Source organism: Anastrepha ludens, chromosome 6 (genome assembly GCF_028408465.1).
Source record: "Anastrepha ludens isolate Willacy chromosome 6, idAnaLude1.1, whole genome shotgun sequence".
NCBI lineage: Eukaryota > Metazoa > Arthropoda > Insecta > Diptera > Tephritidae > Anastrepha > Anastrepha ludens.
In genome coordinates, this window is record NC_071502.1 from 120,460,843 (window position 1) to 120,475,920 (window position 15,078).

At 35.3% G+C, this 15,078-nt stretch overlaps 2 protein-coding genes and 1 long non-coding RNA gene across 15 annotated transcripts in view; 2 read left to right on the forward strand and 1 right to left on the reverse strand.

Annotated features, from left to right (window-relative positions):
- The window catches only part of LOC128866556 (7SK snRNA methylphosphate capping enzyme bin3), a 180,235-nt gene extending 175,592 nt beyond the window's left edge, over positions 1-4,643 (forward strand). For all 6 annotated transcript variants that reach the window (XM_054107381.1, XM_054107386.1, XM_054107382.1 and 3 more), the window contains 2 exons: positions 1,039-1,185; positions 1,263-4,643. In XM_054107381.1, the coding sequence (XP_053963356.1) occupies positions 1,039-1,185; positions 1,263-2,084 (969 nt within the window). In that variant the 3' untranslated portion in view covers positions 2,085-4,643. The remainder of the gene's footprint in view (positions 1-1,038; positions 1,186-1,262) is intronic.
- On the reverse strand, positions 4-799 carry LOC128866558 (uncharacterized). Its single transcript, XR_008454943.1, has 3 exons — positions 683-799; positions 265-471; positions 4-212 (listed from the first exon to the last, which is right to left on the reverse strand). It is a non-coding gene; the product is annotated as an uncharacterized LOC128866558 (long non-coding RNA).
- Positions 4,644-10,469: 5,826 nt separating the features above from the next.
- Positions 10,470-15,078, forward strand: part of LOC128868579 (phospholipase D2) — a 62,690-nt gene continuing 58,081 nt past the window's right edge. For 2 of the 8 annotated variants that reach the window (XM_054110839.1, XM_054110840.1), the window contains exon 1: positions 10,946-11,305. Coding sequence is in view for 2 of the 8 variants with exons in the window: in XM_054110837.1 (XP_053966812.1) it covers positions 10,485-10,515 (31 nt within the window). In the remaining 6 variants the exon portion in view is untranslated. Of the gene's footprint in view, positions 10,516-10,944; positions 11,306-15,078 lie in introns of those variants that run through there. The other 6 variants (XM_054110841.1, XM_054110842.1, XM_054110837.1 and 3 more) reach the window with 5 other exon arrangements.

Genomic DNA, 15,078 nt, shown 5'->3' on the forward strand with positions numbered 1-15,078 from the left:
TGGTTTGCGTGTTTGTTATTGGTACAGCATAAATTAGTTCGCATACATTTTCGGGAAAGTTGTTGAAGTGACAGCCTGTGGTTGTAAATTCTGTAATCTAGGCCCCAAGTTGTGTTTATTGTATTATACGACACTGCTCAGGTGGTGGAGTTAGGTGGCTTATTGACAGAGCTCTGGAGATTTGTTTTTAGCTCGGACTTTCCCTCAAATAGCTGGTTGAGAAGAGAAATTTAGAAACATATTACTGTTATAATTTGAACTCACTGATTTTATTGCGACACATTCCGGGTAGAAGTGGCGGTGCCCATTGGTTAACTGATTTTTTTTTCGGTTATCTGATTTTTTTGGTTATGATTTTTTTCGGTTATCTAATTTTTTTTTTCCTCGTTTTCTGATATTTGGCGGGTATACTTCTGTTAGATGTTTGGCCGAGCTCCTCTCCCTATTTGTGGTGTGCGTCTTGATGTTGTACTGCAAATGGAGGAACCTACAGTTTAAAGCTGGATTTTTGAGGAGAAATACACTCGGAGATTTGCCATTGCCTGCCAAGGAGCACGGCTATTAGGAAAACTTTTTATTTTTTAACTATTATTTGATGCTCGTGCACGGAGATTTGAATGGTAGTCACGCACCAACCCATTCGGCTACGGCTGATCATCTTATAAATAATCAGAATACTTACTTACGAAGTGATACAAAGAATTCCCTTCTCTGAGGTGTTCGAAGCGAAAAACCGGAGCTCACTTCTAAGTGCTTCCGCTGCTGATTCCATTATGTGCACTTCCTTCTTTGTTTTTGCTTCGTGCAATGAATTCTGTCTGTAAAAAACAACAAAATTCTAGCTGTAAAAAGCATTGTAAACTTTGCTTCTGCTTTATGACTGAAGAAACATTTTTGTATTTTTTGTGTTCTAGCGATTACTTTAGCCTCTATTATTCGTCTTCGAATTGAATTGAATTTTTTCGTTTTTTCCCACTTTTTTAAAAACACTTTCGAGTTATGTTATTCATATACAAAACTTTTTCACATCTTTTACAGCCTCAAATCTATCACAACTACCGCAACATTGAATTCTTTCCCAACAAATTCCACGAGTATTTGCTTAGCTCTGAGGTCGGTTTCAGTCACAGCTATACGCTGGGTGTGCCACGCCACTTAAGCAAAGGCTTTTGTCGTCCCATACAGGTGAGTAATTTATTAAAAAATTTCCATTAAATATTAATTTACCAGTTTTTAACTCATTTCATTTCCACCCATTTCAGTTGTACGCCAAAGGCGATTATACACCAAATCATATACGCTGGAGTGACGCATACTACCCACAGACACCGTTCGAAGCTTATCGTGGCATTTACGCCACAATGCCACCGCGTCCTGCGGGTCTAGCATCGTATGCCATGTCATCGACACGCAGCCAGGCATATGACACACCACACTACACGGGCGGCACCTCCGGCCCGTACAGCTGCCATCAAACGCCCCAGCCCATTTACAATCCGTTGGAGACCGACTCGTATTTACCCTCCTACGACATAGGATACCTAAACCACATGTACGTGTTTGCCTCGCCCCTCTACCAAACCATTTGGTCACCACCCGCTAGCTTGCGTAACAGCTCCTCGCACACACCCGTCTTTGGGAGTGTGCGAGAGGCCGAATTGGATGGCGATGGTGGGGGTAGTGGCGGTGGTGGCAGTTACCATCGACACGTGTATCCACCCAACGAAGACACATCATCGCCTAATGCAAATGCAGGCGGTGCATTCAGTTCAATACGCGATGCAGATACCGATGATTCGAATCAGTTGCCTGCTGGTGGTATGCAACATGTCTATGCGACCAACTGTGGTGAGAGCTCATCGTCGCCGCAGGTGCAACATAACAATGACTCTGATGCATTGGTTGAGGATGCACTATTGTTGGACGATGAGCAGCACGTGGGGCAGGGACAAGGTCAGGCGGTGGTAGCGGGAGGCGGCACTGTTGCGAATGTCACTGGCACTGGCAATGGCGAGCTGCATGTGGCGAGTGGTGCTGTGGGCCAAGAAGGCGGTCAGCATTACTGTGATTTAAATGATGCTTAAGTAGTTTTGAGTTTTCTTTCTTTGTTTTCGGAGCGACGAATTTCTAGAAATGTGTGTAGAGTTTTTGAATGCGGGTGTTTTGTGTGGAGCGAACAAACACGCTAAAGACGCTTATGAAAACCATTAAAATATAAGGAGATACATAATATTGGCAGACTAAATCGATAGAAGCCGAAGCTAAAAATTTTGAAAGTTGTAGAGGTTTAAACTTTTTTTTTTTAATTGTGCTGTAGCGCTTTAGCTTTTTGAGTATAGTTAAAATAATATACAAAGATTTTTTTATTTAATTTACAAAAAAGAAAAAACGCACACCACAGCTGGCGCTAAACATAGTTTTTGGCAAATTGTGTACAGGCTTTAAATGTGGCGAAAAATGCTCGCGCACGTTTTCATTTCGCGGGGTGAAGGCGGCAAAGCGCGTAGCTATTATGGAAGAAAATGTCTATTCTTTCGTATCTATTGTTGGAAAATATTTTTTTTTTTTTGGTTTTTATGGAACGAAAAAGACGTGCAAGTGCTTATCTTGAGCGTTCTAATCTAAAATGGTTAACTGTTTGATAGAGTTTATTTTATAATTTTTTAAATAAGCAATTTTTCAAAATTTAAAGCTTTGATTTGTTACATTCAAAATTGTTTCCTATAAATTTTTATTATTTTGTTTTAAATTTTTTGAGCTAAATAATAATTCAAGCAAATATTTAAAATTTAGTAATTTTTACGGCGGTCGTCATAATCGAATGTGCTTGCGCGTGATTACCACTCAGTGAGGTCAGTAAGGTCAGTGAGGTCAGTTCGAAACCCACTGCAGGATTAAAAAGTCAAATATTAAAAACATTTTTTGTTTCTAATAGCGGTCGCTCCTCCGCCTTGAAAAACCAGTTGACGGGCACGCACATCCTTTCTGAGGGTCGATCGCTATTAGAAAAATCTTTTTCTTCATTTTGGTGTTTCACCGAGATTCGAACCTGCGTTTTCTCTGAATTCCGAATGGTAGTCACGCACCAACCCATCCGGCTATGGTGGCCGCCAGTTGCCTTAAAACTATAGGTGCCGTCATTTGCGCAACAACTGCAAGGCGCGCGGCACAAATTGGAGCAGAAGCTTGGTCAATCACCCACTAAAGGGTGTAGGCGCTAATTAGATATGTGTACAAGTGTCGTTTAAAAAGTTCGAGCAAAAATAAAATTCTCTTAATGGCTTGAAGTGAACCGATACGCGTCAGTAGTGCCATCTCTCTGACTTTGCACCTTCGTACAGAATACCCTCGAGTAAAAATAATTTCTACTACTATTCTTCATATATTCTTTGGGGGAAAAAATAATTTTTACTTCACCGTCTTCATGCCTCAAGACCGCTGGTAATATTTACGATTTTTTGTACCAAATATTTTTTTCCCAGTACACGCCCACTACACTAAGCTCTACATATTAGATATATTTTGCCATTTGTGAGCCAATTACAAGAGGAATAAAAAAGAAGAAAAAAAACGGAAATTTAATAAAAAAGCAAAAATTATTCAAAATTAATATTAGTTAGTTTTGGTAAAAAACAAAAAAATGTTTACTAGTGTTGATTTAAATTAGTTGATATTTTATAATCTACTTGCATATGCATATATATGTACATATGAATCATTTACAGTAGGTGTAGGCATACGATTTTTCAACTTATTGGCAGTGTGTGTGGAGCTGCATAGAAAGTGGAGAAAGTTAAGAGAAGATAAGGAAGAATTTATTAAGGATGCGCGTACCCCTTAAAATAAACAAAAATTAAAGCGTTTCATATTTTGTACAATTGTTTAAAATTTGTTGTAATGGTTATACATTTTTTTAAATTATTACTCTATATTAACGACCCCACTACTTCCCTGCCACAGCGCCACACAAAAACTTCACTCGCCAGTTGTGCTTGTCTGCATTCGAAAAACATTAGAATATTCACTATTTTTAGCATAAATATATAAACTTAGCATTAAACTCACCATATATGTTATCAATTATAGTCTTAATTATTTATAAAAAAAATGTTTATATACACACATACATATATATACGAGATAAATATTTGTACGTTTTATTTTAGTGTACACTATTCGCATATTTATATACAGCAAAAAAACCAGAAAAAAAGAAATAAAAACTTACTTGCATATACGTAAACATATTTAACAGGTATTTGTAGCTGTTGAAAGAATAAGAAAAAAAATATATATATACATACAAACTTGAAAAATATATTTGCCAATCACCCGTAAGCGGCCCATTCGCATAAAAATTGAAGGCGCGCCTTAATTGTAACATTTTGTAAAAGTCAACGCTTTGCAGTTAAATTTTTTCTCCCTAAACACTGAGCAGCACAAGCGAAACTTGCAGCCAAAACGTTTAACTGCCTTGACGCACTTTCAATGTGGCACAATTAAAGCGTTACTTCTGTGCGCGCGGGCACGTAACAAACTTATGCGAAAAGTAACAAAAACAAGGAAATATTAAGCTTAAACATACATACATACACACACACATACATGTCTAATTAAGCTTTTAGAAGAAAAAAAAAAGAAAACAAGGAAAACAAATTAGATATTTTAACTGTAACTTAACTTAACGCTTACCAAATGCTGCTGCTATTAAGTGTAGAATACGTACGTGAGTGTGGTAGTGTTTTCTGCAGACTATCTAAATTTAATTTCATTTGCCTTAGTTTTAACAAATCATTATCTAATGTACGGCATAATCATTAACAAAAAAAAAAAATTTAAAAAAATAATAAAAGTGTTGTAAATCAAATGAAATTTGATGCAAAAGAACAAAAATTAAATGAATGAAAAATAAAATATTAATATAAATTTAAAAATCTAAAATATTTTACGCGTATACATAAAATGTAAAATGAATTTAAATAACCCTGAAGAAGATGATAAATAAATTTAAAATGTAATAAAATGTAATGATTAAAGAGAAAGAATAAAAATAAAAGTATACAGTGAATTTTCGAATAAAAAAATGAATTTCATTCATCCATTACCATGGATGCGATGCGCACCTGCAACGGTACGTTTTCTACAGGGTGCGCCATCTTTTATGTCGGTATGTAAACGCTGAATAACTTTGCTATTTACCAACCGATCTACTTCAACATACATGTTTTCGATACGTCAATTCAGTACAATTTCAACAATGGATCGCGTAACTCAACGCGCATATCGCAAAAAGTATCGCGGCAAACAGGCACCGTCTAGTATTGCCAGGCGTCGTTTGGTGTCGAATTTTTGAGAACATGACAGTAGGAGATCGTCAGCATGCCGTTCATCAACGACCAGGACATTCCAATGAACTTGTTGAAGCAGTGAGGTAGAGCGTTGCACAGTAGCCAACAGTGTCGTATCGTCGTTGCGCTCAGCATTTTGGCGTAAGTGAAACCACAATGCGGCGGACTTTAAAGGATGGTTTAAATTTTTATCCGTATAAAGTGCAATTGGCACAAAGAATATTGCCGACAGACCATTCACGTCGCTTGGAATACGGCCAAACAATCGCTCGAATGGTCGATACTGAACCCAATTTTTGGAATCAAATTTGAATGACTGACGATGTACATTTTAACCTCTCTGGCAGCGTGAATAAACAAAATTGCCGCATATGGGGAACTGAGAATCCACACGAGATCCATGAAACGCCACTGCATGGCCTGAAAGTAACTGTTTGGGCCGGCATTTGCGCCAAAACATCAACAAATCATTGGACCTTATTTTTACCTAGAAAACGAAACGGTCGATGGAAACCGATATCGATGGATGTTGGCCCATTATGTCGGCCCGCAAATGCGTGAGAAAGGCTTAGACGGTTACTGGTTTCAACAAGACGATGCGCCATGCAACAATTGAATTTCTGCAACGCAAATTCCCGGGATGTCTAGTGTTAAAAAGAGGCGACATTGACTGGCCTCCCAGATCACGTGACTTAAGCCCTCCGGACTTCTTTTTGTGGGGTTATCTAAAAAGTAAGGCTTACGCCAACAAGCTGCATACTATTGGCCAGCCTAAGGCAAACATTCGTGCCGAAACGGACGCTATACAACTCGAAATGCTTAACAAGGTGATGAGAAACGCAGAAAAAAGATCGCAATTTGTGATTGCCAATAAAGGTGGCCACTTGATTGATATTGCATTCAAAAAATAGTTTTAAAAAATTTTAAATAACCAAACCAAATAAAAATACCTCACTTATACAAATCAGTTGTTTTTTTTTTCAAAGTTATTCAATATTTTCATACCGACATAAAAGGCAGCGCTCCCAGTATGTTGCCGAAATAACACGATTGCCACTTCAGAGGCATTCTCCAAAAGTTGTAGCCATAGAGTCACAGTCGTATGATCCATAGCCGCAACATTACAGCATTTGTCGATTAGTCATATCATAACCATACAGCTGATATTGAAGTAGAATTAATGACAATGTGTGTATTTTGTCATACAAATACGGATACATTTCCACTAAACCAATTCATTTTTCACCGTTCATTTCTACTGTTCAAATTTTTATCGCAAATATCAAAACAAATGTAAAGTATTCCACAGCTGCTTACGTTAACGGAGAAAAACCAAAATTCAGTCGATAAATACGACTGCGGTTATGGTTGCGATGTTAAGGTGCGGCACCTATTATGGTTTACAGTGGTGCCATATGTTTAATCAGAACAGCTGATTGCTATGGTTACGGTTATGGCTAATGGTGCTCACACTCACCAACGTCAACGTACGCCAGTAGCAGCTGGCACGATCAAACAAAAGAGAGCCCCATGTAAATAAATTCTCACCTCTGTTCCGTTCCGTAGTATCGTAGGTCATTGTTTCATCGTGCCAGCTGATACGGTCATACGGGCGTACGTTTAAGTTGGTGAGTGTGAGCTCTATAAGGTACGGCAGCCCTAATCCCAGCTTTATGCTGTTAGATGTTGTGTTTCTAACATCTTAACAATATTACATCTTATATATGGGTGGCTTTGAGTAGACTAAGCGAGCAATAAAGCACTCGAAACACTCAGGCGTGGATCCCTACTATATTTTAGACCTAGAAAGATCCATTTCCCATGCAACCAATAAAACGAGTTTTACTTGCCAAGCAGATAAACTATTGCTAACTTTAAAGGATCATTTAATTCAAAGTTAATAGGTGTGGCTGCACTTGAACCAGAAAAAATTCACGGAAGGTGAGGTGTGTTTGCCAGCACCAAACTCAAAGGCACAAGAAATCTGTACTTCAGTGGTTAGAATTTAGCCTAATAACCACTTGCATTTATGATTGTAGGGACGCTATGTCCACTTTTTCGAACAGGTATCGGTGTTCTGGAGTAGATAAGAAATGAACAAAAACAGCCAAAAACTAGAAACAGAATGAAACCTGCAAACAAAAAGATTTATTAAATAGTAAAATTTGATAATTTTGAGATTTACCGATTTTCACGCAATCAGAAAACAAAATGTCAGCGTTTGACACAAAAGTAAATGACACAAACGAATAAGTGTTTCGAATTTTTAGTATGAAGAATACGAAACCTTTTAATATTGAATCATGAGCGCTGACTGCGTTGATTTTTTTCATATTTCACCAACACAATCTCAGTTTTTTTTGTAAATAAACCACTTTTACGGTGGTGGTAGTGACAGAAATATTGTCTGAGTGAGACAGCCCAGACCCAATTAGTGCAAAAGATGCCATAAAAGATGGTTGATCCACCACTTCTAGAACCACTTCTTGTTATTAGTCGAACCATCTCGAATTGACTATGAATCTGCCCATGTCGTCTATTTTCTTTTCGAATTGGCCATCGAGAACTTCCCCAGCTTTCTATGTCGTGGAGCACCCAAACTTGGGCACTCACACAGATAGTGAAATACTGTTGCTTTATATTCCTCTTGGTTGCAGCTTTTACATCTATTGTTGTACGGCCACCCCATCTTCTTGGCATGTTCTCCTAAAGGCCACTGATCGGTTATTGTTGACGTAATTCTGAATATGGTTGCTCGTGGTTTTCTTATCAACTGGTCAGTTCCCGAGAAAGGACCGCTTGGAAGGCACCAAGAAGTGTTGTGGTACCGCTGTCATAATTCCGCTTAAGTCAGCGTGCAGTAAAAATTTACTATTTTGCTAAAATATTTTCAAGGTTAGAAATGCCAGTGAGCAGATTTTTGTTTTTTTCTTTTTTTGCTTTACTTTTTTTTGGCTTGCTTTATTTTAATTTATTTGAATACCAGTAAAATTTAAAGCAGTTTAAATTTCACCACAAATTTTAATGATCACATCAACTACGAGTACATTCATTTTGAAGATATTCGTCTCATCCATTTTTTTCAGGATAAATAGCAAGAAGATAAAGTGAACTTTAAGTTTGGAGGTTAGTTGAGAAAAATATCCGTATGAAGGTATGTAAGGCAAGTGAATCATATTTTCCAAAACTATTTTTTATTATACGCATTCCGATTGCTTTTAAAAAGCAATGTAGGAAGTGAAAGCTGCTGAAAGAAATTTGTTTCTGTTTTTTTCCACATTCAAGAGCTCATTGCCTATAGCCCGTGACAGACGGTAACACTTTCACCAGTTTTGTAATTTTTGTTTGTTTTATTTTCTTTGTTTTTTCATTATTTGGGATCTTATTTGTTTTTATATAAAAGTATGGCTCATTGTCTAACAAACACCAAATTTCACTCCACATCAAAAAATCAAATTTAAGCAATAAAAAACGAAGTAAGAGAAATCTATATATTTTCAAAAATCAAGATATGCATATTAAAAAAAATATATATAAAATAAAAAAAAATCATTTTGCTTCAAATTTTTTTCATAAAATGGAGCAATATTGTGGCCATTTTGATGCAAGGGGATTATTAAACTTTAATGCAAATTTCAAACTTTTTAGAAAAAATTGGAAATACTTCACTAACTTTTCAACTCCATTCCATAGTTTTCAATTAGAATTTCTAGAATGATTTTCGGTATGCAGTTTTAACGCTTATTGAATTTTACTAAAATGATAGTTGGAAGCTTCTTAAAAATCTGTAGGATTTTTTTACAATTTTTTCCCTGACAGTGTTACGCATTTTCTCCATATGAAATATGCTTGCCTTTCTTAGTATTACGGCAATCGAATAAATATTTTTGTATTCGAATTTTGAAAGCTCGAGAGCTTAATTTTTATTTCTGAATATTTTTTATTTTTTTTTAATATTTTTCAATTCTCTTTTTTATATTTTTTTTAAGTTTTTTAATATTTTTATATGTTTTAATATGTTTTTTTTTTTAATATTTGTTTTATTTTTTCTTCTAATAGTTTTTATTTTTTTATTTTTTGAATATTTTTATATTTATTTAATCATTTTTTTTATTTTTACATTTTTTAAATATTTTTTTATTTCTATTTTATTTAATTTTTTAATTTTTTTTTTATTTCGACATTTTTTAAATATTTTTTCATTTCCTTTTTATTTTATTTTTTAATATTTGTTTTTTAATTTTTAATTTTGTATATCATAGTTGTTGATGTTGTCGCAGCCCTTGCCTAGGCTGGCGTTCCAATAAGCGTAATCAAATTAGAAGTGTTATGGGGTAGGCTTAGGAAATGTGCTGATTCGACAAAATTGGACCACAGGGAGCGGTGTGTTTGATAAAGGTAACTGCAATTTCCACAACTGTCGATTCTACCGCATCAAAATAACTCAGTTTTTATTCCACAAGGACAGTAATTTTTTCAACTCAGTTTTACTCTGAGCTTTCAAATGTTCGCTATCAAATAATAAATTTTGGTTTTACTCATTTCTATCTGCAAATTAGGAAATTATGCCACATAGGTTTGTAATTTTGCTATCTTCATATTTTTGGTTTTTATCAAATATTTAGATAAGAAAAAAAGCCTCATCAATTCTTTATGGGTTGCGATATGTAATTAATTCGTTGTTTACGCGTTTGCCTATCGCATAGTTTGTTCGTCCTGGGTAGTAATCAGTTTTGTTTTTTTCATTTAACACAGTTAGTCTTACTTTGGAGGTACAACAAAAGAGTACAACATCGCCAAATCATTGAAATTTGTGTATAATTACATAATTGTTGGTGGTGACTCATACGCCGTGGTATGCCGTTCATGGTTCGCATTATTGGAGTTTCGAAATTTTAGTGATTATTTTTGCAAAAAAACGAATTTCGTTTGGAATATTAATAGTGTAGGCTTAAAGCAAACCGCTTGATAAGCAAAAGTGTCCAAGTGACTGGGTGACAAAAGAAAAAGCCTGGGTAAGCAAGCCCGAGTAAATAGGCATCAGAAGCTGAATTCACAAAGCTAAAAGCTTTTTGGGTAATTGAATCATCGCTGGATTTGCAAATCATTTGAAAAATATTGCGTTTGGGTGGCTAAATGTTTTTGTTCAGCTATAAGCGGAATGAAGGTAAGTCAATATGAAGCAAAGTTTCTATGCTGCGTATGAATTTGTTGATTATTTGATTATGAAACTTTTCGATAAAAAACAGTTTTACATTTTTCATAAAAAAAAAAATTTTAATGAAAAGTGTTATTGATTGAAGTTTGATTTGCGGCTGAGAATTATAAAATAATTTCTTCTCAGCGCAGTCAGAATCTCCACTACATAAAGGTCGTTTTGAAAATTTCTTGCTGTTAGTGATTTTTTAATCGCTAAACAAATACTTGCACGCGTACGATTTAAACCGAAACTTGTTTTATTTTTAATTTTGGTTTCTCGTTTTTAAGCTTTGCATTGTAACCTAACGTTATTTCGCGCTGGCAACGCTGTGTGTATGCCCAGCACCGGTTCCAATCCGCAACTGCTGTCAAATGCAAAGTAAAAATAGGCAAAGCAAGTAAGCAAAAGACAAAAACAAAGTAGAGAATAATTAGATTTGTAATTAGTGGAAGCCGAAGCGTCATTTGGGGATAAAAACGTGAAAAATAATAAATGAAGTTTGCAAAGCTGCTCAAATGCGCTGGAAGTTGGTGATTTTTGTAACTCAATGAGACTTCAGACAGTTCAAATGCGTACTTACCTATATTTCGCCGGTTAATGAGGTGTGTGGGAATGGAAATGCATTTTTGATATTTGCTTATATGTATGCATGTATGACCAGCCGGTGAATTTTAATTCGAAACGGCACGTGAAACGAATCGCGTAAACGCTGAGCAAAAGAGTTATAAATAAATGCAATGTAAATTTTATTAATTCAGTGAGTGAAAAATGTTAAAAAATATATTAAAAAAAATAAAAATAAATTAAATATAATAAGAATAATTAAATAATAAAATCAACAAAGCCACTAGGTTAGGTTAGGTTATGGTGGTAGTCGGTCTGCACGACCAACTCACTTAGACCTTACAGGTCCGTTGTTATACCACTGTGTTACACGGGAACCTCATTTATCTTCCTTCGTGGAACCATTTTGTGGCTCTTATGAAACGTAGTATTGATGCCAACCCCACGCCAGACAGTTCTGTAAGAGAATCTAAAAAGTATTTACCTAGACAACCTGCTCTGATTTTAGCTAGGGCGGGACCATTGCAAAGGAAGTGCTCGACTGTTTCTTCCTCTTCCTCATCTCTGCAACTTCTGCAATATTCATGGGAGAAAACTCCTAGACTCGAGGAATGCCTGCCAAATAGCCAGTGACCGGTTAAACAAGCCACGACCTTCGAGATATTGTCTCGTGAGAGACTAAGCAATTCCTTTGTTCTTTTCTTGTTTATTTGCGGCCATAGTAGCCTAGCTGTTGGACATGTATCTTCATTTCTCCATGACCTTTTGGCCTCTTGGATAGTGTGGTTTTTTATTATTAGTTTACTCGAGGCCATGGGTGTTCCAGTGGTACTTTTATCACTGAGCAGTTGGAGAGCAGTACCTTTTCTGGCTAGCTCAACAAAGCCACTAACTGCGAGGAGGCTTTCAAGTGCGGTTTCTCCCCATTGCAAATTCTAACTGATATACTCGTATATATGATATTTGCAGCCACAAGCAGTGGCCGCCTAAGACGAAAATTATGTTTTCGAGATAGAACACGACTACCTTATACAAGTAATAGGGTGGTTCGCAAAAAAACGAGGTACTGAATATTTGTTATGACACCTCCAAGGAATTGTGCTATAGTGAAATAATAAACATACGCATTTTTGAATTTTAAAATCGGATGATATTTAATGGTGCCGCAAAGCTGATCTATAAGTAAAAGCACTCTCAGCTGGCCATCGAAAAATGCCAACAGCTGAGATCACCTGATTCCAAGCCGCTCCAAATGATTTAATTTCATAGAAAATCGTTTCGAAAAGTTATAAAGATTCCGTAATAATTTAAATATTTCACAATTAAAAAGCATTATTATAGCTAAGAAATGCACTACAAACATTTGTTATTGTAATTTTTTCAAAGATATCATTTTGTATGTTTTTTTTGTCGATATTCTAATGCTTTTAATTTGACCACAAAAACTCTAATTTGGCATAGCAATCCCGACACTATGTTCAAGCAAAAAGACCAAGCACGCACATCAAAACACTCCTAGGTGCCTGTAAAACTCGCACTTGGGTGTCTGTCAAAACAATAGTAATAAGAAGAGTCTTTGTACTTTAAATTTTGTACAATGGTTTTGGTAAAGACGGCATTTGGTGTGGTGTGGGAAGGAGAAGGAGGGGAAGGCACGGTGATGGTCATACACCTCGGGTGTATTAGAAGACTTTTTTCATTTTTTTTCGCGACACAGGTGGTCTTATTTTATCAGTCAATTTTCAGCTGTTTTTCAGTTTTAACATTTTATTTATTTAATAATCTAAAAATGCAGTATTTCTGACTAACTATGAAGAACTTCCATATAAATATGTATATATGAGGGACCTACAGTTTCAAGCCGTCTCCGAACGGCAGATATTTTTCATGAGGAGCTTTCTCAAGGCAGAAATATACTCGGAGGTTTTCCATTGCCTTCCGAGGGGCGACCGCTATTAGAAAAAACTTATTCTTCTTCCGTATAATAATGCAATAATTGGAGAACAGTTTTTTGAAATTTCCTTGCAAAGTATTGAAAATTCTCTGCAAAATTCACCTGTTAAATCAGGGTTTTCTTGAGGTATCCCTGGAAGAAAAATTTTTTCGGTTTTTTTTTTTTATTTTTTTTCGATAAATTTTTCGTAGCACCCAAAAATAGTTTTCGTTAAAAAAATCGGTTAATTTGTTATTGTAGGATTAATGAGTATTAAAAAAAGTAAAAACCAAACCCCCAGATGCACAGTGTGTATCCTGTGAAAAAGTGCTGTGTGAAATTGCAAAGCGATTGGTCTAGTAGGTTTAGAGTTCTATCGTACGTGGGCTTAAAAAAAGGGGGAAAAAAGTAAAACAAAAACGCCTTAAAGTCGAACAGTTGTATAAACCTCGGGCCTGAAGTAACAGAAGCTCAAATACTCATAAATGCTAAAATTTTGCTCGAATCGACTTGAAATTTTTGCACAATATGCTTCAAATCTGCATCCATCAAAAAAAAAAATCAAATGCAAAAAAGTTTGAAATTCCTTACACTACCTAATCTTACACCCGCTTTGACCTATGTACCCTGTAAGGACACAAAAGCTTATTAATAATTCCATTTTATAAGCTTATTTTACTTTAAATGTATAGTTGATTCTACGTATTTAGTGAAACCAAAAGTTAATAGTTGTTTTTATGATATTTTTTAAACGTATTTCAAGTTGCCGTTTTTTAAATAAAATAAAAATTGAGTAAAATTTGGGTTAGGAAATTCTTCGGAAATGCTATATTTTACAGTTTTTCTAGTCGAGAAATTAATTAATTTATTTATTTAGTGATTCAATCCTTATAATTATTAGTGCTAGGTTAAAATTTTCATGATAAAAATTACACACATGTTGTAATTTACAAAGACAAACAAATCAAGTTTCTGATGTTTATTTTTACATTAAACTTCAGTTATATGGCGTCATCGCACAGTTTTTGGTTTTTTTATGGTTTTTGTTGAACAAGTTTTATGTTTACTTTTTTTAAGGCTAAAAATCCACATTTGACGGCGCTTTTATTTTAAAACTTGTGCTTAAGTATACTGCAAAAATCATTTCAATATTTTTCTTAGAAAAAATAGCATTGCCTAAAAAAAAATGTTGCTAAATATTCTTCCTGGAAGGTCGCAGCGGGGCTCTCAATCGGCGGGCATTGTAGCATCGGCGTCAGTGACCTGAATACAGAAAACCGAAATTTTTGTTTGTTTATTAATGTCATAATTTCTATATGAATTAACAATAAATGGAAAACAAAAAAAAAAATCGTGGAATAAAATGCTTAAAAAAAAATGAATTTTGGGGCGAATTTTCCTACTATTTTTGCTTCGAAAAAAATATTTTTCGAAAACTTGTAAATTCACATAGAAAGTACTAGCATAAAAAAGATGTGTGCAAAATTTCAGGAAGATCCGTCAATAACTTTTCGAGTTATCGTGTACACCAATTCGAAAAATATATCATAGTTTTGAGTAAAACGCGTTTGAAGTTTGAATATAGTGCAACATAACTATACTCCTCCCAGCGCTCGAACGCCAAAAATAGAGTCGTCACGGTTGACGATCTATAATACAGGGTGGCTGATGAGTTTTGCTACATTAAGAAACTCAAATAACTTTTTTTTTAGTGTATGGAATTCATTTATTCTTTTTTCAAGTTGAAGGTCATTAAATTTTATTAAATGTAGCTTAACTAGTTTTAAAAATAATTGAATTTAAATGCCCCCCATGCTCGTTAACACAAGTGCGGCATCTTAGTAAAAAGTTGTTCATTGCTGCTTTGAGAGTTGCGACAGGAATAGCCGCAATTGTTGCCCGAATGGATTGTTTTAGTTCATCCAAATTTGTTGGCTTTGTTTTATAAACTTCTTGTTTACATAAACCCCACAAGAAAAAGTCAGGTGCAGTAAGGTCAGGCGACCTGGGGGGCCAACGAAATTCGGAGTTTC